Raw genomic sequence first — 23,222 nt, forward strand, 5'->3', positions numbered from 1 at the left:
GGCAGCGAGGTCTACAAGAAAGATCATGGACCTTGGCGTGAGACGAGGGTTCAAATCCCCTTTCTGGCACATATAGCTGTGTGACCTCTGAGTCTCAGTTTTCTCATCCTAGAACCAGACTCAGAACTAGATGAAATGGTTGTAAACATATCTGGCATTCAAATACTTAATAAATGAGTTATTATTTTTATTTCTCTCCAGCCTCCCTGTGAACTCCTTCAGGACAGAGACTGGTCTTGTTCATATTCGTGTTCCTGAGGTCTCACCTAGCAAAGGGTCCTTCATGGAGTGAATGCTTAGCAATTGTTTGCCAATCGCAGCAGTGATTCCCAGCTCCCATCCTCTTTCCCTGTCTACCCCCTTGGTAAGCCCAGGGGTCATCAATTTCCTGATGGGAGATGTGGGCATCCTTATTCCCTGCTCCCCTTGTTTCCACACAGAGGCACGTCAGCTGTCAAAGTGTCTCAAAGGGGGACCCAGGGTGGCAGAATTCCTCCATGCACAGGTGCATGGAGGGTTGTTTAGCCCCTCCAATCCCTGCCCATTCCGCGACAGTAGGAGGCCCTAGCCATTGTGACAAAGAAACAAAAAAACAAAAAACAAAAAACCTGCCTCCAAACCTCCCCAAAATCTTCCTCGGGGACAGAGCTGTCAAATGAAATCAGAAGAGCTAGACTAACTCTCAGTCCCACCCTCCGTCTTCTTTTGGGGGAGCTGCAGAGGATCCACTGTAATCTTCCCCCACTGCACCTTTTGGGGGAGGTCTGCGGCTATGCCTGTGATGAAGAGTGTGTCTGGAGAAATCAAGTAAAGAATTAGCACACCCACACAGACTGAAAGTCACGTTAGTAAAGAAGGGGACATTTTGATCTCCCATTGCCTGTCTTCCGCATCCATTTCTCAACTCATCCTAAACTCACATAGGGGCAAGCAGGATTTTTGGGTCCCCAAACACCCCTTGGGTACCCTATGCTTAGTAGGCATTAGAGCACTCTCTCACATTCCCTTCTTCCCAGCAGCCAAATCAGCCCCACTCACCTTCCACTGACCACCACCCCTCCTAAAGGAAGGAATTTTCGTGGCTCGAGGACTCGTGCTGTCGTTTTTCTTATTTACAAAACTAATACACACACGTTTATTAACAGGGAGGGGGTGAACCCTCAGCAACCCTCCCCCTCAGTCTTGGCCTTGGACTCCAGTCCTGAACTATAGGGTACATCCAGAAGGAAAGGGAGCCAGCAAAGTCTTTCCTTCTCTTTGTAACTTATAATTGAGTGGGAGGTCAATTCTGGGGTCCTGGACCAGGGTGGGTTGACAGGCTAGGAATGCAAGGATTGGGCGGGGGCTAAGTAAGGGAAAGGATATACAGTTTTATAAATAACTAGACAAGGCCTGAGCATTTCTTTTTTTTTTGGGGGGGGTGCAGGAATGGGGAGACTAGAGGCGTGTAGGGTCCTACTTGGAAAGAGAGAAATAATGCCTTGGGCCAAACTGGGTGACGAATGATCTCTGAGCCTCAATTTGCCCGTCCTTAAAATGAGTGGGTTGCCCTCAACAGCATTAGACCAGCCTGCTTGCTCTGACATGCTAGGACTCTATAGGGTTCTAAGCCTGGGTTCTTTGGGACCAGAGCCCTGGGGGTTGAAAAGAGCTAGTGGGTATGCCTAGAGAGGTGACGGATGCCCAAACAGGTTATGTCTGGTCCCCAGGCTGGTACTGGGGTTCTGTGGAGGTGAAATAGTCCTCTAGGAAGGACTGCAGGTACTCGAAGGTCGGCCTCTCCTCCGGGTCCAGACGCCAGGTCTGCAACATGATCTCGTACAGGGATGCTGGGCAGCCCAGGGGGCATGGCATGTGGTAGCCATGTTCCACCTGTTCCAACACTTCCCGGTTGTTCATGCCTGGAGAGTGAGGCTCCGTCAGTCAGGGGGGTCTAGCCCCTCCCAGAGAAGCAGCCAGGAGGAAGTCCTTCCCCATGACCACTGTTCCACCTCCCCACCCCGCAGCAAACCTGGGTAAGGGACTCGGCCCTTGCTGACGAGTTCAGTGAGTAGGATTCCAAAAGACCACACATCTGACTTGATGGTGAATCTGCCATAAAGAGCAGCCTCTGGGGCTGTCCACTTGATAGGGAACTTGGCCCCTGGAGAGACGGGAGGAGAAGGGAAAGTTAATGAGGGGGTCCCTGGGAACAGCTGGATTAAAAGAATGGCGTCTTTCGTATTGAGAACCCCAAGCACAGAGATTTCTGGGCATAACAGAAAGGACCCCCAGAATCCAGCCAGCACATTGTCTAATAACATATGTCTAGTATTATATGTCTAGTGGAGTGCTGGGCACTTTACAAACATTGTAATAATTCTCACAATAATAACATGTAACACTTGTACAGTGAATTTTCACTTAATGTCTTTAATAGGTATTGGGAAAGTATGACTAAGTGAAACAACATACAACAAAACCAAATTTTACCTAGGCTAATAATTGATAAAAAATAAGAGTTAATTTCCCGTGGCATATTTCTAGTCACAACAGTATCACCAACCAGTGTGGCTCAGGTGGTTGGAGCGTCATCTCATAAACCAAAAGGTCATGGTTTGATTCCCAATCAGGGCACATGCCTGGGTTCCAGGTTTGGTCCCTGGTTGGGGTGCATGTGAGAGGCAACTAACTGATGGCTGTTTCTCTCTCACATTGATGTTTCCCTATTTCTATCCCTCCCTTCCTCTCTCTCCAAAATCAATAAGCATGTCCTTGGGTGAGGATAAAAAAAAAAGAAAAAGAAGAGAGAAAGAAAAGTGAATAAAAACACATAAGATAATTATTTTCCAGCTGCTTATTTCAGTTCAGGGTTGAGGGAGGCCAGAGCCTCGCTGGCAGCTCAGGGCCAAATCCAGACCCCCCCCCCGCCCCACCTCCCCCCCACAGGATGCCCTTCCACTGCAGGGCACACTCACACACACTCAGTCAGACAGGGAGGAGGCACACGTGCCCATTCGCCTCACGTGCACAGCTTTGGGGTGAGGGAGAAAACCAGAGGACCTGGGGAAATCCATGAATTCATGGGGAGAACATGCAAACTCTACACAGACAATGGCCCAGCTGGGACTCAATTTTTTTTCTCATCCATGTTATGATGAAATGACATTGAACAAATTGACATTATTCGAGAACCTGCTGTATAGACTCTACTACATGCCAAGCACCGTCCTAAGTGATTTACATGCACTAACTAATTTAAACCTTACAAAAACCCCTTGAGATACAAGCTACTGTATTATTATCCCCATTGTATAGATGAGGAAAAGGAGGCAGACCACACAGCTTACAAGTGGTTAAGATTCACACCCAGGCATTCTGGCTATAGAGTTCATGCTATTATACTTACTGTCTTTCTTTTCTTAATTTTTATTTATTAATTTGAGAGAGAGAGAAAGAGAGGAAGGAAGAGAGAGAGAGAGAGAGAGAGAGAGAGAGAGAGAGAGGGAGAGAGAGAGGGAGATACTGATTTGCTGTTCCACTTATTTATGCACTCATTGGTTGATTCCGGTACGTGCTCTGACTGGGGATCAAACCCCCAACCTTGATGTATCAGGATGACGCTCTAATCAACTAAGTTACCTGGCGAGGGCCTATGCTTATTGTCTCTCACATGAGAATTACAGGAGTCCCTGGCACATGGTAGGTGCTTAATAAATATTTGTTGGCTTACTGTTGTCTGAATACTTTCATTTTATAGATGAGAAAAGATAGCTCACAGAAGTTAAGTGACTTGCCCAAGGCCACTTGGCTTGTAACTGGAGGGGCTTGGATTTGAACCCAGAGTTGCCTCTTACACTACATCAGGATGGGAGTGTCCCAGATGGTCTGGGTTGGGGAAGGGTTCCAGAGTACGTGAGGCCCCAAGGTGGGATGAAGTGGGGCACCTTGCCGGGGGTGGTACTCATCATCCTCAATGAGACGGGCCAGCCCGAAGTCGGCGATCTTGCACACCAGCCGCTCCCCCACGAGGATGTTGGCTGCCCTCAGGTCACGGTGGATGTAGTTCATGCGTTCCACGTAGGCCATGCCCTCGGCTATCTGGGGCCAGGATAGGGGGAGAAATGGGAACACCACGGCTATGTGACACATCATTTGAAAAACCAACTTCCCAAATGAGAACACTGAGACTCAGAGATAGCCAGTTCCCTGCCTCAGTTTACACAGCTGATGCAGTGGGTGGGGCTGCGAGTCCAAAGGTAGGCTAAAAGTTTAAGGGCTCTAGGAGGGATCTGTGGAAGGTTAATAGGAGAGAGGCCTGAGAAGTGAAGGCTGCTGCCCCAGTTTACCTGGGCTGCCATGTCCACCAGCTGGGGCAGACTCAAATCCTGGCCGTCTTGGTCCTTGAGGAACTCCAGCAAACTACCTAGGGAGAGGAACCCAGAGAATCAGCAGCAACACCCTACCCCCACTTGTAGGCCGGCCTTGTCTCCCTCGGCTCTGCCCCTACCCGGAATCCACCTCCTGTAGCCTGGTCCCTTGCTCCCAGCCCTCTCATTTAGATCTGCCCCCACGAAGGATCCTGCCAGCTACCTCAGCCCTTCGCAGATCTCGCCCAGGCCCCACTCCCACAGACACCCTGCCCCTGCCCACATCTGTTCTCTCCCTACCTGCCTCCTCCAGCCTCTGCCCCAGACCCTTCCTCACCGCAGATCCCACCTTCATTTGCCCAAGCCCCCATCACCAGCTGACCACACCCACCTGGGGTTCTGCCCTCAGACCCCACCTTGTCTAACTCGCCCCGACCCCACACCCAGCACTCATGTGGTTTCACTTCTCTGTAGCCTCACTGGGGTTCTGCCCCTCGTGCTTCCTCCCATCACAGATCGCCACCCGAGTCCCTCCCCCAGAGGCACTTCAACTTTGCCCCAAATCCTGCCCGCCCCAGACCTGGATCCCGGAACCCCTTCTCACCATAGCACATGAACTCTGTCACAATGTAGATGGGCTCCTCTGACACCACAGCATACAGCTGCACCAGCTTGTCATGCCGCAGCAACTTCATGATCTGCGCCTCTTCCAGGAAGGCCTTGGGGGACATGGTGCCCGGCTTCAACGTCTTCACTGCCACCTTTGTGCTGCCGTTCCACGTGCCTGCCGGGCGCCCATGGCTCGTCAGGATGGGTTCCCTGCCAGCCCCATCCTCCCGCTGGCCCCGGTCCCTGGGACCTCCATACCCAGCCACACGTCCCCGAAGCAGCCGGTGCCCAGCCGGCGCTCGAGCGTGATGGAACTGCGGCTGATCTCCCAGGCATCCTTGGCCAGGCCCAGCGTCTGTGGCTTCATGGTGGTGCAGGCTGCTGTGAGCAGGTAGCACAGCCCGTCGTTCACCTCTGGGGAGCAGGGTGTCGGAGTCACAGTCAGACCAGGGTAGCCCACACATTCCTCACCCCCCCCAGCCTCCAAGATCAGTTATAAGGAACTAGGCCATAGGTGAGGTCATAGGCCAGGGCATGGCACCAAGAGGGTAAGGCGATTCCTTGTAAGGACTGGGGGACTTCCCATAGGAGGCGGCCTCCAGCTGGGCCTCCAAGGGTAAGGTGGGATTCTGACAGGTGGACATGGAGTTGAGGATTCCCCACAAAGATGTAGACATGCGACCCTCATCCTTGCGTGGGCCTCTTGTCTTTCTAACCAACCAAAGCAGAAACCTGAGAATGCCTCCCCCCTTTCCCTTCACCTCAGAACCCATCCTCTAAGTCAGTCCTATCCTGCCTCCTACCCAGTTCAGAAACAGGGGGTGCGCCATTTCCACACAACAAACAGCCTCAGGCCTCATGCCTGTTTCCTCTGGAATCCTACAGAGCAGTGTCCTGGGTGAGAAAGCCCAGACTGGGTTCCAGTCCTGGGCCTTGGTCTCAGCGGGTTGGGTCAGACATCTGCAGCACACGCTGGTCCCAAGGGCCCGCTCTCACCCATGTAGTGCTGCACCAGCTCCTGCACCGAGTCGAACTGGGCTCGTGCAGTGATGTAGTAGCCACCCGTGTCCAGCTTTCGGATCTTGTAATGCTTCACATGATCTCCTCTGGCCTCGTCCCAATCCTTGATGGACAAGGAGTAGGCACCTGTGGGGAAGGGTCACCTTCAGGCCTGCTTTCCTCCTTGGCCCCAGTCTGGAAGCCTGGAGAGGCCCCGAAGGCTGGGGACGCTGAAGTTGAATGGCTACATCCCTTGAACCCAGTCCTAGTCTTAGCTCTGCCCCTCTACCCCATTCTGCCTTGGCCCTGACCCAAGCCCCACCTCACCACTCCTAGCCCCACTCCTCTGGGTGTAGCTCCACTGACTGCTTCTAGCCCTACCCGAACACGGCTAGGCTGTCCCAGCCCAGGGCCAGCCACCGCACAGCCCCCACCTTTGGTGGTCTCACTCTCCCGGATGAGAAAGGCTCCCCGGGGGTTGCCTGGGGAGAGCAGCTGCCTCTCGGAATCCTTCCTCCCGATCTTTCCAAAGTACCACCTGTTGGGAAGGGCCGACAAGAGTCAGGTACACACCCAGTTCAACCCCCAAGACAGCCTCCTGGGAAAAGTGACCTCACAAGCCAAGATTCAAAGTCCTCACCCATGAAAGGGGGCTCATACGCTTGCTTCACAGCCTGGGTGTGAGGATCACAGAAAGGAGGAACTAGAACACTTGGCACATAGTAGGTGCCCAGTAAAGGTTAGGCTTTTCCTCTCTGCTCTCTGGGTTTCTCTTGAATTAAAATTGCTAAGACCCCAGCCACCAGTGACCTCACCAGGGTGCCCCGTCTGTCAGTCCATGTCGTGGCTGCCCCTGCAGGAGTCCATTTTACAGATGAGGAACTTGAGATGGTGGGGGGGGGAACCTTCCTAACAAGCCCGCAAGCAACTCCACTGGAAACCCTTTGTGGCCCACCCTCCTTCTTTTCACACGGGCTCAGGCCATCACTCAGCTCCCTCTCCCCACACCCACCCGCAAACCCTTTCCTCCTCTGGCTTCCAGAACAACGCTCTTCCCAGCTTCTCATCCCCTCTTTCTCGCTGCTCCTGCCTGGCTCCTGCTGCGGCTTTTCCTCCATTCTCTGAAATCTGGGCGTTGTTCTAAGTCTCAGCTTCAACCTCAGGCCTCAAGCCTTCCTGCTGTCTCTTGAATATTCTTCCTTGGACTGAACTGTAGCCTCGAAGCAACTGTGAAAGTATACTGGAGAGATGAAGTGATCACAGGTGCCGCCGTAGAAGAATCAGATGTCGGCGCTCTCCCTTTCTGGAGCTCACTCCCACCTTCCCCTTCCCCACTCTCCGTACCCCCGGTGGAGTTACCTTTGCCTTCTCTCTCCTAAGCTCCAGGGCCCTACTTCTGCCTCTCTAACTTGTTTCCTGAGCCCCCACAGCCCAGCTGGCTCACTTCTACCACCTCTGTAACTTTCTAAATCGACTTTCTTACACTTTGGGGACGGCGTGCGGAATCAGATGTCATTTAGTCACTAAATTGGCCCATGACCATTTAGGGCTCAATTAAAAGGAGCATAGTTTTCAAATCAAGGGAGGTGGCAGTCTCAGTGAATTCCAAAATTGTCACCCCACACCTGGGTACTCGGTGCATTTTGGGGAACAGGAGAAGGCATTGGCAAATGCAGCGTCCAGGAGGGTAGGCAGGATGGGGAAGAAAGAGCTACTACAGGACAGTGTAGACAAGACACATTTCCAAGATTTTTTCAGAGCCTGCCCCCACCCACACTCATGACATGAGCTATTTCCTTAATAATCAATATAATAATAACAACGGCATTTATTATTTTGTGTCAGGCTCTGCTTTAATACATACATGCATTCATTTAATTCTTATAACAACACTGTGGTAAGTACTATTATTAACCACCATTTACAGATGAGGAAATTGAGATATCTCAGTGGTTAAGCAACTCGCCCATGGCCACAAGCTCTTAGATGCATCGCTAGAAAAGGAACCCAAGCTGTCTGCTCTAGGGCCTGCGCTCTTGACCGCCACACTATTCTTAACAGCCACCTGCACCGAGTGCCTCTCACGGCTTCCTGGCGCTGCCCTGAAATGTGGACACCAGCACGAAACGCACAAGGCTCTCATCTTCTGCATCGCCACCCCTCCTCTCCTCCATGCCTCCCACCACCCTCAGTAGCTGACGTCCGCACCCCACTCAAGCTCTGAACCTCGTCCACTCCCTTCCGCTCAGAGACACCTCTCCCCCACCAGCCAGCCTCCATCTGCAGCTTCTCCATCCCAGCTTCGTCCCCCTATGCCTACGTTTCTTCCTTTCCCAAAGGAAACTGACCTAAGTCCTCTCTTGCCATCCACACTCTGTTATCGCTTTCATCTTCCCTTCACTTGAAAAAGGACTTCACACTCGGGGGCTCTACTTCCTCACCTCCTACTCCCTCCCAGGTGCTGCTGTCTGGCCTGCACCCACTCACTTAGACAGATCTCTCACAAAGGTCACCCCACTGCTAATCCAGTGGAAGCCTCTGCTACTTCCTCTCTTGTTTCCTGAAACCCCTCCTCCGCCCTCTCGGCTGATCTGACATGACTTGGCCTGGTTTTCCAGCGGCAAATTCTCTTTTGAGGGCAGATTTTTTCCAAGTTGGGTTCTAGGACCAACCTCTCTCGTATTCCTCCCTCTTGCCCGACCCCCCTATGCATCTTTAATTACCATCTCCACTCCAAAGAGTCCCAAATTTCCACCCCAGCCCAGGTGTGCCAGAGGCGAGGGCTACAGCAAATTGAGAGCCTTAGTGCCAATGCGGAGCAACTTCCCCTTCCTCTGGGCTAATTCGGGGCGTGGTTTGGCACAAGCTGGGCACCTCTCCTGCAAAGCACAACCTAACCTACTTGCAGGTGGTCTCCTCCAGCTGGGCGTTTCTATCCATGAATGTTAACCCAACAAGCCTCCCCTAGAAACAGACCTGCACCTAGCAAATGGCAAAAAAGAAACCGGCCCTCGCTCTAGCAAGTGGCACCGTCACCCACCCGATTCCTCAAGAAGACTCTGGGCCACCCTGGATTCCTCCCGCTCCTTGTGCTTCAGCAGCGAATCAGCCACCAAGTCCTGCTGACTCTCACTCTGCAGTCGCTCTGATCTTTCTTTGTCCCATATGTATGTATATGTGCAGACACATAAAAAATATATACAAGCCTCAATTTCCTCATCTGTAAAATGGAGTCAGTAGTAATATCAATAGTGGTATTATGAGAAATAAATGAATCAGGGCAAGTAAAGTACCTGTAGTAGTATCTCAAGTACATAAATGGACTCTGAGTAATTCCCTGCCTCCTTAATAGAATTAATTCTAAATAATACCCCCTTGCATTTGTTTAGCACTTTACAATTTTTTAAAGCCCATACACTGTTGCTGTCACTAACAGACAATCTGTATAATGCTTAGCAAATGCACCCAGATGATCTGGGTTTAAATGCCAGCTCCACCTACTTACTGGATATTATTGGGCAGGATGTTTCATTTCTCTGTGCCTTAAGTTTCCTCATTTGTAAAACAACAATAGTAGTTCCCAACTCCAGGAATACACATAGAGCACTTTGAATAGTGCCCAGCACATAGTATGATCTACTAGATAAGTATCATCTACGATTATTATCATCATTATTATCTTCTTTTATTCTCACAATGACCTTACGGAATTATAGACAAGGATACAACAGTGGAGCTGTGACCCAAGAGGTGACCTTGAGTCTGGACTCCAGAATACTGTTCACAGGGCTGGTCTCCCCTCAACCCTTACTTACTCTTCAGCCTGGATGGAGTCCACTGGGGCCACGTAGTTGCTGGGAATGTAGCCAGTCTGTCCTGAGCTGAGGGACCGAGCCTCCCACCAGTCACCTTCCCTGGAGGCACAGAACAGGGGGTGTCAGCAGCAACCTAGCCCCCGGAGCACCTTGGGGCCAGGCAGGGCCACACAGAGGATCAGTTGGAGACTGGCTCTGCCAACCCCTTATCTTGGACACACACACCCCACGGCTTTTGTCTGTTTTGACCCCAGTCACTACAGCTGTCCCAGGAGACCGCTCCCCGGAGAAGGAATGTGTTTAGGAACATCTGGGCCTTCTGACTTTCTCCTCTGGCTCCTCAGCTGGGCTGGGGTTCGGGTAGGCAGTGGACAGCTAACTAGGTCACTTCCCTACTGAACCCCGCCCTCCATTGCTACATATTTCTTTCTGGATAAAACCCAGACTCTCGACAGCGCTAGAAAAACCCTGCAGATCTGCTCCCACCCACCTTCCAGCCTCTGCTCTCTCTGCTCGGCCCCTCGTACATTATGATCCATCTACACTGAGCCACTTGGTGGTTTCCAGAAGTCATCATTTATTCTCATTCTCTCCCTCTCTTCCTCTTTTCTCCCCTCCTTCAATGTCTAATCATTTCTCTAGGCTCAGCTTAGAAATCACCTCCTCCAGGAGGCCTGCCCTGATCACCACTACCCTGGACACCATATTTGGTATTATCTCTGTGCCCATAGTTCCTCATGTTCCCCTCACATAGTGGCAGTCACCCAGAGCTGTTGTTGTCATGCATCTGTGTCTCCAGCTCGTCTGGAGCTGTCTGAGGATGGGGGCTGGGTAGGTTTCCTCTCTATGTCCTGTTCCCAGTCCAGGCGGGCCATGCTGAGTGGCCTTGTTACTTACGTGTTGTTCAGGATGTGGAACTTCTCGCCCTTGATGAAGGTGAGGTCGTCTTCGGTCCGGGCCTCATAGTCATACAGGGCGACGAACAGGGTCACCCCAATCCCTGCAGAGTCAGGGCTACTCAGCAGAGTAGGGCACAAGACAGGGATCCCCAAGGGGAATGCACCCCTCGAGTCCTGCTCCCCAGCTAGGCACTGTGCCTCCTCACTGCTGTGCCCTTCTTCCCAGAGGCCCCTGGAGTCCCATGGATTTCCAGTTTGGGCTTCACAGCTTGGTCCCCTTCGATTCAAGACACACACCTTCAAGGCCATCCCTTCCAACCTGGGAGTCTCCACGTCACCAACTCCTCTTCTTCCCCACCAAGAATTCCCAAATGCATGCCATCAGGGTTCCTCTCTCAGAATGGGACAGAGCTATGTCTTCCTCTCAGACTGCGGTTTCTGAGGTAGGGCTCTATGTATGTCCCCAGAGTGCACGCTAACAGCAGGGCTGTGTCTCCCCTGCCACACTGGAGGCTCCTAAGGACAAGTCCTATCCTTCCTTCTTCCAGGGCCCAGGGAGTACCTGCCTCCAGCCTTACTGGACTCACCTGACATGCCCCTGACGGTGCCCCCATCGAGGAAGGCGGGGCTGGTGGGCTGAGCGCAGAAGTTGTTGTAGTTGGGGATCTGGGCAAAGGAGGACGCAGGCCGGGTCTGAGTGGGGTCAGGGCCATAGCGGTCCGCGGCCCCGTAGCTCCTGAAGTCCCCTTCCAGGCCAGCATCCTCCTTGGGCCCCGGCTCCGACTTCTTGCAGAACACACAGCCCATTCCAGGTGTCCTGCTAAAGAATGGGGGCATGCCTCACTCGGGGGACCCTGCCAGATACCCTACCTTATGCACATTCGCGCGCGCGTGTGTGTGTGCGCACATGCACACCCACGGACCACCAGGTCCAGCTGCCTAGCTGATGGCTCTGACACAAGCATGCAGCTTATCCTCTCGGGTCTGGAGTAGGGGGGCCTCCCTAGTGAGGGATGAAGGTGGGGCAGGGCTACCATTGGATCTACCTACCAGCTGCCTTAGTGTGTTTGGAGAGGGCATGCATATCCTCAGTCGGGCTGGCTTTCTGCTTCCAGATGTTGCTGGCCTTATTTCTATGTATTTTGCCTTCTATTCCTTCAATATGTTGTATTTCTGTGACCCCTTCAGAGTGCTCGTGTGTGTCTTTTGTGTGTCTCTAAGTATTCGTGAGTTTGTTTGTGGGTATGAGTCTCTGTGTGCATATGTGCAGTCTTTTGTGACTGTCTCAGTGCCCATGTATGTAAGTGCATGTACATATCCATGTATGTGATGGCTCTGTGTGTGCTCGTTTCTTACATGTATGTATATGTGTGTTTCTGTGCAAGTGCATATGTGTGTGCCTCTGTGTGTATTCCTGTGCATGCAGGTCTGTGTGAGGAGGTGCCTCTGTGTCTGTGTATCATCACGTGCTTGTGTGTGTGCTCTGGGGAAGTGTGTGAATGTCTGTGCATGTGTATGCCTCTCCATGCATGTGCATGTTATGCACGAATGTGTGGTTGTGAGTGAGTGTGTGTGAGGGCTGTGTGCCTGCACCTGGAAATTCCCTGCAGAGGGGGATCAAGGCCATTTCCTGTCGTGGGTCCAGCCTCTGGCCTCTCAAGCTGCCTCATTCTGGCTCCCCCATCTGTTACCTAGCAACAGGGCCCTTGTAGGAGGAGGGGTCTGTGAGGAGTTGTGGGACCCAGGAAGGCCACCCCAACCCAAGTTCCAACCCTCAAAGCTGATGACTCTTGGGGAAGGGTTCCTCCGCATGTGAAGCCCTCAGACCCCACTCTCTTCACTCACCCCTCAGGCCCCTGCTCCTCGGTCAGTGGGGCTGCGGCATGGTCATTGGGAGGGGCCGGAGACCTGAGAGCGAGACAGAGGACATAGAAGATGCAGGTTCTGCCAATGTTCCTGCAAGCCAGCTGCTAGCTCCTGCCCCCTTCAGGAAGCCAGAAGGCCTGGGCTGTGTCCCAGCGTGGCTTCCGCCTTCATCTTCCTTTCCACCGTCCCCGGCACACTGACACACTCACCCTCACGCGGGACACACGCCCACACTGACTCTGTCACATCAGCCCGACACACCAACACTCTGCCACAGACAGTAATACACACAGCGGCAACAGTCACACGCCAACTTTCACAGCATACATTCGTGTAAGTGTGCTCACCAACACCACCACACACCAACACAAACTCACACACAAGCCCAAGCTCTGAAGTGCAGTAGCATGTGCACACACGTGTGCATGCACACACACAGGATGCCTCTCAGAAAACAGACTTGGACACTCATAGTTTAGTGTTAGATCCATTTCTCTAACTGGATTTCTACTACGCCATGCTCTATCCATTCTTGGGGGGCTGCTAGTCACTGTCTCCTAAAAACACAGTTTCCTGACTGGAAGCGGCCTCTGCTCCCAGCCGTCCATCTGGTGGCAGAGTAAAGGTAGACACCTACCTCCGGAGCGTGTTCCTATCCCCACATCAGGAAAAGGCCCAGGCCAGGAACCAGGGCAACCGGCATCCCCTGGAGAGCCCACCAACGTGCCTAGCCTTTCCCGGTAACTGTGTCCCCTAAGCAACAGGCCGACAGGTCATTGAGCAAGGGCTCCCACGCCCTACCAGAAACTCTCCCATTGCAACACTCAGAGAGGAACTGCTGGGGAGAGCTCAGTTTCCTAAGATGTGAGAAGCATGGAGAGTTGCAGGGTGGGGCCCACCCAGGGAACGTCAATTTCCCCAGAGGAGCCTTGGGGCCCCTGCCTTTCCTTCCTTTCTATTTTTTTAAGGTTTTATTTATTTACTTTTTAGAGAGAGGGGAAGGGAGAGAGAAAGAGGGAGAGAAACATCGATGCTCAAGAGATACGTAGATAGGTTGCCTCCTGCGCACCCCCAGCCGGGGACCTGGCTTGCAACCCAGGCAGGTGCCCTGACCAGGAGTTGAACTGTCTGCATTTTGTTTTGTGGGCTGGTGCTCAATCCACTGAGTTACACCAGCCAGGGCTGCCTGGCCTTTCTTAAGCCCAAATCCAGTTTCCCTTATAGAAGATAACTTCTTCCTCTTGTCTCTCTGGGTCCTGCCTCTCCTACCAAGCACCACTCACCTCTTCCTCTTCCAGGAAGCCTTCCTGGATCCACCAGGTTCACCACCAGGTCCAGCTGCCTAGCCGATGACTCTGTCACATCAGTGCTCTGACCTTCACCTTAGTCCTACCAGCCCCTCTCACCCTTCACTGTAACTGTTCTCCTGTGTAAGGGGGGGCTGACACCCATGTGGTGAACTGTGAGGCGGGCTGTGGTTTGAAACCTAAAAAAGCCCCTGTTCACCAAGGCGTTGCTGAGATCTTCACCTCAGGACCCCTCCCCTAGGGCAAAGCTACTGTGTTTGAAAGGCTCCAGGAGGTTGCAGGGCTGGAAGCAGGGAGAGAACGGAGGCGGGGGTGGTGTCCAAGGGTTTCAGGAACTGAGGGGACAGATGAGGGTAATATGAAAACAAGGGTTACGAGGATAGGGGACTTCTCACATGAAGACACATGTGTAACTCAAATGGCACACTGGGTCTATACCCAGGAACACACAGCTGACACATTCTTGGACACACGCATTACCTCAGCTACACACAGCATCTCACGCAAAGCCTCTGAGCTCCTCTGCATAGAGTCTCTCGCTCTCTCTCTCTCTCTCTCTCTCTTTCTCTCTCTCTCTCTCTCACACACACACACACACACACACACACACCAGATTCCCAGACACATCTTCAAGGACACCCACACCCCCGTATACGGTCGCCTCCAGCCCTCACCCACCCACCCACACACAAGCCCCTCCCCAAGAACAGTGTATTCAGAATCTATAGCATTACTAGGTGCCAGCCGCTGCATTCAACATTTTACGTATATGATCTCATTTCATTCTCATAATAACCCTATGAGGTAAGTATTTATATTATTGATAAGGCAACTGAGGCACCGGGAGCTTTCGAAACTTGCCCAAGGTTACACAGTTGATACACCCTGGCGTTTGGCTCCAGGAGGAGAGCCGCTTCTTCCCCTTGTCTGGTCACAGACCCGGATAATTACAGCCTTTCCTACAAACAGGCACAGATGCACGGAGCCCCCACAGGGACACACAGCCCTCCTAGATGGTGGACCCACATGGAGCTCCCTTCTACAAAAAGACACACATTTATACAACCTCTTGGGTCCCCACACAGATACAATGTTGCCACTAAAGTACATATTTCCCCAGTGTTTTTAAATCAGCCTAAGGGGATCCCCAGGTTCTGCATGCCTGGAATGGGGTGGGTTCAGAAAACTGTCAGCTATGGAGAAGGAGGCAGAGGGCTCTGTGGGCTGAGGACGAGGTCTGATACTACCGGCAGCGGGGTCAGCTCTCGGGGCTTTGTACTCTAGACCTAATGGGGACCGGTGTCCAGGGCATGGCCTGGCCCTCTGAACACCAGTATGTTGAGGGGGCTGGGGATGTGGAGTGAGGGTGTGGGGCACAGGGTATGGCCTCCACATGGCCTGAGGCAGTGGCGGGGGGCTACACTGAATGTGACCACGCTCATTTGGCTTTGTCGGAGGAACAAGATAGGGAGACAGAGGAAAAGAAAAGGCAGAGACAGAGATGGAGAGATACAGGGGGACATAAGTGCAGAGAGACAGAGAGAAACCCAGTGTGATATGCTGGTATGCTGACTCTTACAAGGAAAACAGGCCCTGATTTGTCGCATTTTCTGATTTCCATGGTGTAAATATTCCCACCATGGCTGATTTCAGGCTACCGAAGTGACTTCCTGAGCACGGGGCTGGAAAGAGATTCGCAGAATCAGCTCCCCAGAGCCAGCACTGGCTGGCTCCAGCACTTCACTGCCAGAAAGGTGGGGGGGCGGAATGAGAAGTAGAGACAGAAACAGGAAAAGAGAAATGATGAGAGTGAGAAAGAGAACTAAAAAAGAAAAAGAAAAGAGGCCCTGGCTGGTGTGGCTCAGTGGATTGAGTGCCAGCCTGAGAACCAGTTGGTTGCAGGTTCGACTCCCAGTCTAGGGCACATGCCTGGGTTGCAGACCAGGTCCCTGGGGGGGGACCTGTGAGAGGCAACCACGTATTGATGTTTCTCTCCCTCTCCACCTTCTCTTCTCCTCTCTAAAGTGAATAAATAAAATCTTTAAAAAAGAAAAGAGAAAGGGAGCTTTGTAAAGTAATTTGACTTGTTAGAAATCTGGGAGGCAATAAGTATTAGTTTAAAAATGCTAATTTACTGAATACCTGTTCTGTGCCTGGTATTGATGCAAGCAATTCCCATGTGTGAGCCCTACTTAGTGAGCTGCTTCACTTAGCAGCCCTATGAAGTAAGTGGGTTTTATTATCACCCGTATTTTATAGGTAGGGACTTGACTCTGATTATGAATATGCCTCTTGAACACCTGGTTGACAGGAGTCAGCTACTAGAGGCTCATCCGGGTCAAAATCAGGTTGTAGCCCTAACCAGTGCTGTAGCTCAGTTGGTTGAGCATTATCCCACAAAGCAAAGGTCACCAGTTCAATTCCCAGTCAGGGCACAAGTCTGGGTTGTGGGGCCCAGTCACTGGTTGGGATGTGTGTGAGAGGTAACCAGTTGATGTTTCTCCTCCTCTTTTCCCTCTCCCCTCTCTGTCTCTAAAATTAAATAAAATCTTTTTTTAAAAAGTCAGGTTGTGGATGTCAGAGCTGAGGTCAACCCTGGACCATGGTGCTCTGGCCTTCGACATTTCCTCTCTGTGGTTCTACCCAACTGGAACCTTGGATGAATGACACAAGCCCTCTGAACCTCAATGTTTGCAACTGTACCTTCTGCGCAGCTTTGGGGAAGGTGTACGGAGATGTGGCTCTTGTCCAGTGTGCGGTGGCTAAGTGAACCTGAGAACCACAAGTGTCATAGCTAGAATGGCCCCCCAGGGACCATGAATCAGCTCGCCCCCGTCTTGTGTGTAGGGTGGAAATAACTTGCTTGAGGTCAAATAGCCAGATGGGGGATTCAAAGCCAGGACTATTAATTCAGGTCCAGAGTGCTGTTCCTGGCACCGTGGCTGTGTTTTCCAAAGACTGCACAGGGGAACGTCGTATTTCCTACCCAGCTCTTGGGCAACTGAACACATCATCCCCTGCCATATCACATGGCAGCTGGCCACCCAGCAGGGAGCCTGACTCCCTCCCACCCCTACTCCTGGACACAGGAGCCCTAGGCCCACACGTTCTTTCTTGAGGCCATACTTCCCAAAGCCTTGATGTAGACCCAGGATGTCCCGTTCCCCACTAACCCCTGCCGAGTGTATGTAGGATCTGGAGACAGGTTTAGGAGAAGTTCTATCTGGCCTGCCAACTAGCTTGAGACATTGGGCAAGTGAGTTCACCTTTCTGAGCTGCAGTTTCTCTGCCTAAAATATAGGAATAGAAATAGCTACCTCAGGAGGTTGCTTCTGAGCGTTAAATGCAGTCAAGCCTCTGAAAGCACCTCTGAAGCTGAGGGAAGAGGAACGGCAGGGCTGAGAAGAAAGAGAAGTTCCCAGGGTGAGGTGGGAGGGCCGAGCCGGCCCAGCTGCCTAGGGGATTTCACCAACAGGGAACTGGGGTTTGGGGCAGCCACAGGAAACCACCATCCCGCAAGAGTTCTGGCTTCTTCTCAAGGCTCGGGACTGTCCATGAGAAGGCCAGGGCTGGAGGAGCAGGGGTCAAGTCTCAGTGCCACGTCACCCCACGGTCACAGTCACCAGGACCTGACCCCTCCCCCACTGCAGGCTTTCATCCCTCACTGAGACCTTCCACCCCTCACCGAGCTCCACTGCCCACAGTGAGCCCTGACCTCCTTCACGGAGGCCTGCACCTTTCATTGCATCGTCAACCACCTCACACCAGCCTTCCTTGAGACTGTACCATCCTCCACCCCTGAACACCCAGGGGCATAGAAGATATCCTTAATCTGGGGCTACTACCCTGGTGAGGGGGGGAGGGCGGGGTAAGGGTGGGAGCAGGGGAAGAGGGAGGGGACCTCTTTGTCACACTAGCTTTATGGTCCTGAGGGTGTCAGCTGAATTTTCTTCACATATTGTGGGTAAAAGAGGTTTTTCACTTGTTGCTAGAAACACACCCACCAGCCTCTAAAGCAGGGGTCCTTAGGAACTCTAGATTCTTGGGATGTGTGAAGCAGGGGTGGTCCGGGGAGTGGGGTGGAGCTGAAGGAGTAGGAGTTTACATTCGACGCTGTGGCCAGACAGGAAGCCCCCTCTCCAGGTCCCACCTTAGGCCAGTCGGAAGGGCCCTGGCTCCCACTTCCCCAGCTCTGGGCCCCCCCCTACCCAGCCTCTCAAGGTCTGGCCACTTCCTTTCCACAGCAGCCCCAGGTTGCTGCAGAGAACACTCAGATACCCTCACATATGCTCACACGCTGACGCTCATTCACTCAGAGCCCAAGCCCTCATCACAAATACTCTCACACCCCCATAGCTGCTGGGATCAGGAGCCAGCCATGAAGCCCACGGAGCCCAGGCCTTCCACCACTCCCCCTCCACCCATTCAAGAGGGCTCCCAGGATCTGGTGGGGATGAGGGGGCAGTTCAGGCCTCAGCTCTGGCTACTTTCTTCACCATGTCAGGGACAAGACGCCCTGGGCTCCAGGTCCCTACCACTGGCCCTGTCAGTCATTGACTCCCAAACCTCCATCTTCCCATCCGTGAAGTGGGACCAGAGCCCTGCTTTTCCACAACCTCCGCAGATGGAAGGCGGCCACAGGGCTCCGGACACGCTGGGTGTGGCACCAGGGGGTTGAAGACAGATCTCAAACTTGTTGACTTTTCCCAGTTATAGACCCTCAACAGATCACAAACATTTATTTATTGACTAGATGTCAACTGTGTGCGGGTCCCTGGAGGCCCTGTCAGGCTTTCTGGAGCTCCTACGTGCTTTTGAGAAGGCGAAGGGTAGGCTCTCCAGATCAGTGACAAATAACTCCTAACCTCTCCAGCACACTTAGCAGAAACTGCTTTCGGCACCTGACTCTCCTGACCAGGGACGTGATGGGAGGGAGGTGGGGGCTGGATGGGGGCAGAGATGGTTTCCCCCCATAATTCCTATGAGGAGAATGAGCCCCGTAACTAGCCGACAGCCCCACGGCAATCAAGGGCCTGGTCTGGCCAAGTCCCAGAAACTGCAGATCGCCCGCCCGCCCCAGGATCCCTGAGCACGGATCATCATCGCTTTACCCCTGTGTCCCGCGGCCCTTCTCCACCTGGGGACCCAAAATTGGCAGGGAAGCGGGCACCAGAGTGGGCTTCTACGAGGGCAGCGCGCTACAGCAGCCGAGCAGAGCTGGGCTCCGCTTCTCCGCCCTCTCGTTGCCATGGAGACAGCCCCTCCCCGCAATCGCGGTCAAAGGCAGGATTTCCGTCGGGGCGGCCAGCAATTCCCGGATCCCGAGAAGAACGTGGACCGAGACCGCCACGGGGGGCAGGGAGGGGGCACCCAGGGAGGCCCATCCCCGCCGAGGGCGGGGACTTCCCCAGGAAGCCGCGACCCACGCCTCCGGTGCCTTGGAGAAGAGTCTCTCGCATCCCTCGACCCGCCCACCCGTGCGCCCCGAGGGTCTCCGCTCCCCTCTGCGCTCTAGGCTTCGCCCCCGACGTCTGCCGATTCCGGGTGGGGACTTAATGGACGCCCGGAGTTGCCCCCCGCATTCTGCATCCTCCAGAAATGGTTCCCCTTGACCCCCTCCCGGCAAACGGCCTCCCCTAAACCCCCAGACCCCCCACCTGGTTCCCTCACCCCGACCCCGAAGCTTCTCCCCAACCCCCCCTCACTTTCCAGGTCCCCGCAGTCCCCCCCCCCCCAGCCCCTTTCGGAGGTCCGCGAGTCCCGCTCCCCCGACTCGGCCTTCTTCCCAAAATCTACCAAGGTCACTCCACAGGTTCCCTCCGTTCCCCCCACCAGGTGTTCCTGGGGGACCTGCTTTCCCCACAGCCCCTCCCGCCTCCCCACATTACTCTCCAGGCCTCCTCAGTTTTCCTCCTTTGGTCCTTTTCTGGGTACGGCCCCCCTGGCCCTCAACTCCCTCAGCCGCCCTCCCTGAAGTCAGGCTTACCCCCCCACCCCCGCCCCCAGCCCCTGCCTTCCTCTCCAGCCCCGCCCGACGACTGCCTACCTGGTCCCAGCGGAGGCCGCTTCTGACGACCCCGGGGTGAGTCAGCGGGGCTCCCAGCAGCCAAGAGTGCCTACGTGAGGGGAAGGGGAAGCAGAAAACTGGGGTGCTGCCCGCCTCTGACCGCTGCCCGCTCTGGGCAGGAGGAGGAAGCCGTCTTGGACTTCTCTTATTGCAGCCGCAGCGGCGCGACGGCGGTGGCGGCAGGGAGAACTCACAGTCACGCCCCAGCCCCAAGCCAGCTGCCCGTAGCGGGGAGGGGCCCTGAAATCACAGGCCGGCCCGCCCCCAGTTCCCACCTCTCCTGGATTACCGGGGGTCGGCTGTCCCAGCCCTGCCCCTGACCCCAGCTGCTCTCCGCAGACCTGAACCTCCAGCACAGCCTTCCCCAGGAAGGGGCCCTTCCAAAGCACCTGCTCTATTAGAATCATTGCATTTGAGGTTAAGAGGGGCTTTTTTTTTTTCTGTCACTGAAGCCTTCCTCCACTCCTTTTGCAGCCAGGAAAACTGAGGACCAGATGAGGACCAGCCTTACCCAAATTCCCACAGCCAGTTGACCTCAGGCTGCTGTCACTGGAGCCACTGCAGATCCAGTCACTAGCCTCGCCATCCTCAGGAGCCAGGCCCTGGGGACCCAGTGCCTGGGCCCTGAGGATTTCTGACAGTGGGGGGCAGCAGTAGGTCCTTCCCTTGGGAAACTGTTTTCACAGCAATCATCCCTCAAGCACCCCCTGCCCTCGCACACACTCAAGGTTTAGAAAAATTGAGTATCACCCTCCATCACAGTTACAGCCTTTCCAACTAGCAGGGATCCTTGGCCCCTCTCAACCCGTGGTTCCACCCCCCCTCCAGCCAGTGTTACTTCCTCAGCCTTAAACCAAGGACCATGCAAATCCCCGCCGGAGGAAGAGGAGATGTGTGTGAGAAGGCTGTGTGGTGCAGGGCCGCTGTGTTGGGATTAGCGGGGAGGCCCGGAGGCTATGCAAGTACAGATGTGTGTGCATCGCACGTGACTGTGGTCAGTGAACACGATGACTGCAGTGTGGGATCAACGACTAGGACACATTATTTGGGTGTGAATAGGAATGTGTGTGAATGCTTCTGTGTGTGCATATGCACGTGCACTTGTGCATGTGTTCAGGTGTGCCCCACTGTGACTGCGGGGTGGCCGAGTACAGTGGGACGCAGGTAAGAATGCTCTTCTCCTGGGAAAACGAGAGGAGGGCTGGGCTGGAAGAAGCAAGGGAAGAGGCGGAGATGCAAGGATGTGAGAAGGGTGGCCCTACCCTGGCTGGGCACTGGCACCTCCACCATCAAGCACTTCCTGAGTGGCCATTGGTCCAGGTGCTCAGTTAACAAAGAAACGTGTATTATTGCCTGTCAGAAGCCAGGCAATGGCTTCTGGGAACACAGAGATGAAAGAGACTGATCCCTGTCCCTGGGAGGGCCCCACAATCTACCAGGCTCTCTCTGTCTTCCTTTAAGTTCTGGCTCCGCAGGAGGCCTCCCCTGATTGCCACTCCCGCCCCCAGCAGAACTTTCAGCACCTCCTGCCTGGTGCCCACTGGTTCTCAGGGTGTGGGGAGTGGGCTATGTTTTCCTCCGGGGCGGAGACTGGGCCTGGCTCTTGTCCATGCCCCCAGCCCCCAGCCCCCATGCAGGCTGTCTGGGCATAGAAATATATCAATTATTCAGGAACAAAGGAATTAACACGTAAACAAGTGAAAATCCAATGAAAAACTAAATAATCGAGTGTAAGAATAAGGAACGGTGAATAAATTCGAGAATTGATGACTAAATAGGCAAATGAACAGAGGAGTAAAACTGCTTCTGCTTTTCAAATACAAATTGGACCAAATTGCTTAAAATCTCTAACAGCTTACTTCCCACTTTGCTTGCATAATGAAAGTAAAATAAAATAATAATAAAGAATAATAAAATCCAAACACCTTGCCACAGCCTCCCAGGCTGAGTGCCCGTGGGCCCTGCCCACCGCTCCAGTTCCAGTGGGCCATCCTCCTTCCTCTTCAGCCACCGGAATCCTTTTCAATTCTAGTAGAATACATTGCATTTTTGCCTCAGGGTCCTCTCACATGCTGTTCCTGCTTCCTAAGATAATCTTTTCCTTGCTCTTCACAGTACTGGCTCCTTTCTGTCCTTTACCCGAAGTGCTGCCTCCTCTGACCACCTCATCGAAGGAAGTCCTCTTGTTTTTGCTCTTGGCACCCAGTTTGTCCCCTTCGTGGTAGTTGTCACAATCTAGAATTGGGTATTTCTCAGTTCGTTGTTTAATGTCTCTGGATCTCTCTGACCTCAAGACATACCTGGCATCGCTCAGGACAGAGACTCTATGACTCTTATTTATCCACTTAGAATAACCAGGTGGCCCTGGCCAGTGTGGCTCGGTTGGTTGGAGCGTCGTCCTGTAAATCAAAAGGTTGCACGTTTGATTCCTGGTCAGGGCACACACCCAGGCTGTGGGTTTGATCCCCAGTCATTTTAACCTTTCTGTGCCTCAGTTCCCTCCTCTGTGAAATGGGAATAATTGTAGACCTCACTTCACAGGAGTCCTGGGAGAAATCAATGAGCTGTTAGACTAGTGCTTAGCACCTAGTCAGTGCCATATAAGTGTCTGCTATCATTCATTCATTCAATCAAACTTCAAGCCTTCCCTGTCACTACTCTGTGACAGGCTGGGTGCTGGGGGCCCAGATAGGAATCAGGTCCAGTCCTTATCCTCTGCGTGGCACTTGCTCTCTATGTACAGGTGACGGTGGGCACAGGGCAAAGAGACCACAGAACGGGCCTGCTAGAATCCCCCACCATCCTTTCAGCCCTCATCCTCTCATGCTCCTTTAAGCCAATTTTGAAAACTGATACCAAAACCAAAAATCAAAGCCCAGGAAGCCAGCTGAGATCTCCCATCCATGTCCTATCTAGCCATCACTCTCTGGGTCTCACTTCTGTTTTTAATCAGCTCAGATTCTGTTGTCATTCCTGACAGCCCTCCTTTGCGAAGACACCGCACTGCTCGCCTCCCTCTCCCTCTGGTGTACTGGACTGGAAAGCCACAGGCCTGCTGCTGTCCAACCAGCCGCCTTCTCCGGGCGTGGAGGAGAAGACTACCCGCCACGCAGACAGGGTCACAACTCCCAGCCTCAAAAGGACAGTACTCCTCCAGGGCAGTTTCTTAGTAAGCTGGCCTTGTGTATCTGCCCAGGTCTGCCCTGCGTATCTGACCAGTTCCCACCCTTTCTTCTGTCCCCCAGCTTCACACCTCTTCTTCCCTGTCCACTTGCACTCCAAATCCTCTCACCTTTTGTGGACTCCACACC

The 23,222-nt window shown here is 53.4% G+C and overlaps 1 protein-coding gene across 6 annotated transcripts; it reads right to left on the reverse strand.

The window, feature by feature from the left end:
• Positions 1-1,090: 1,090 nt before the first annotated feature.
• FGR (FGR proto-oncogene, Src family tyrosine kinase) lies at positions 1,091-20,096 on the reverse strand. 6 transcript variants are annotated; one of them, XM_045859505.1, is made up of 13 exons: positions 19,891-20,096; positions 12,517-12,579; positions 11,259-11,488; positions 10,670-10,772; positions 9,773-9,871; positions 6,392-6,495; positions 5,955-6,104; positions 5,217-5,372; positions 4,954-5,133; positions 4,329-4,405; positions 3,927-4,080; positions 2,012-2,143; positions 1,091-1,901 (listed from the first exon to the last, which is right to left on the reverse strand). In XM_045859505.1, the coding sequence occupies exons 3-13, from the start codon at positions 11,476-11,478 to the stop codon at positions 1,693-1,695; spliced, it is 1,584 nt and encodes a 527-aa protein (XP_045715461.1). In that variant the 5' UTR covers positions 11,479-11,488; positions 12,517-12,579; positions 19,891-20,096; the 3' UTR covers positions 1,091-1,692. The 6 variants fall into 6 exon arrangements, with proteins under 6 accessions (XP_045715461.1, XP_045715459.1, XP_045715464.1 ...); XM_045859503.1 differs by having other exon boundaries at positions 11,259-11,491; XM_045859508.1 differs by lacking the exon at positions 19,891-20,096 and adding an exon at positions 13,821-13,946.
• Positions 20,097-23,222: the final 3,126 nt, after the last annotated feature.

Source organism: Phyllostomus hastatus, unplaced genomic scaffold (assembly GCF_019186645.2).
Source record: "Phyllostomus hastatus isolate PE091 unplaced genomic scaffold, TTU_PhHast_1.1 phas_scaffold_182, whole genome shotgun sequence".
In the NCBI taxonomy this organism is placed as follows: Eukaryota; Metazoa; Chordata; class Mammalia; order Chiroptera; family Phyllostomidae; genus Phyllostomus; species Phyllostomus hastatus.

Bases quoted from the DNA above. Each gene is read 5' to 3' on its own strand.
- FGR (XM_045859505.1), bottom strand. From the start codon at position 11,478: ATGGGCTGTGTGTTCTGCAAGAAGTCGGAGCCGGGGCCCAAGGAGGAT. The intron at 10,773-11,258 runs GTGAGTCCAGTA...CTGACTCTGCAG, and splicing joins CACCGTCAGGGGCATGTCAG to GGATTGGGGTGACCCTGTTC. The intron at 4,406-4,953 runs GTGAGAAGGGGT...TCCTCTCCCTAG, and splicing joins GACAGAGTTCATGTGCTATG to GTAGTTTGCTGGAGTTCCTC.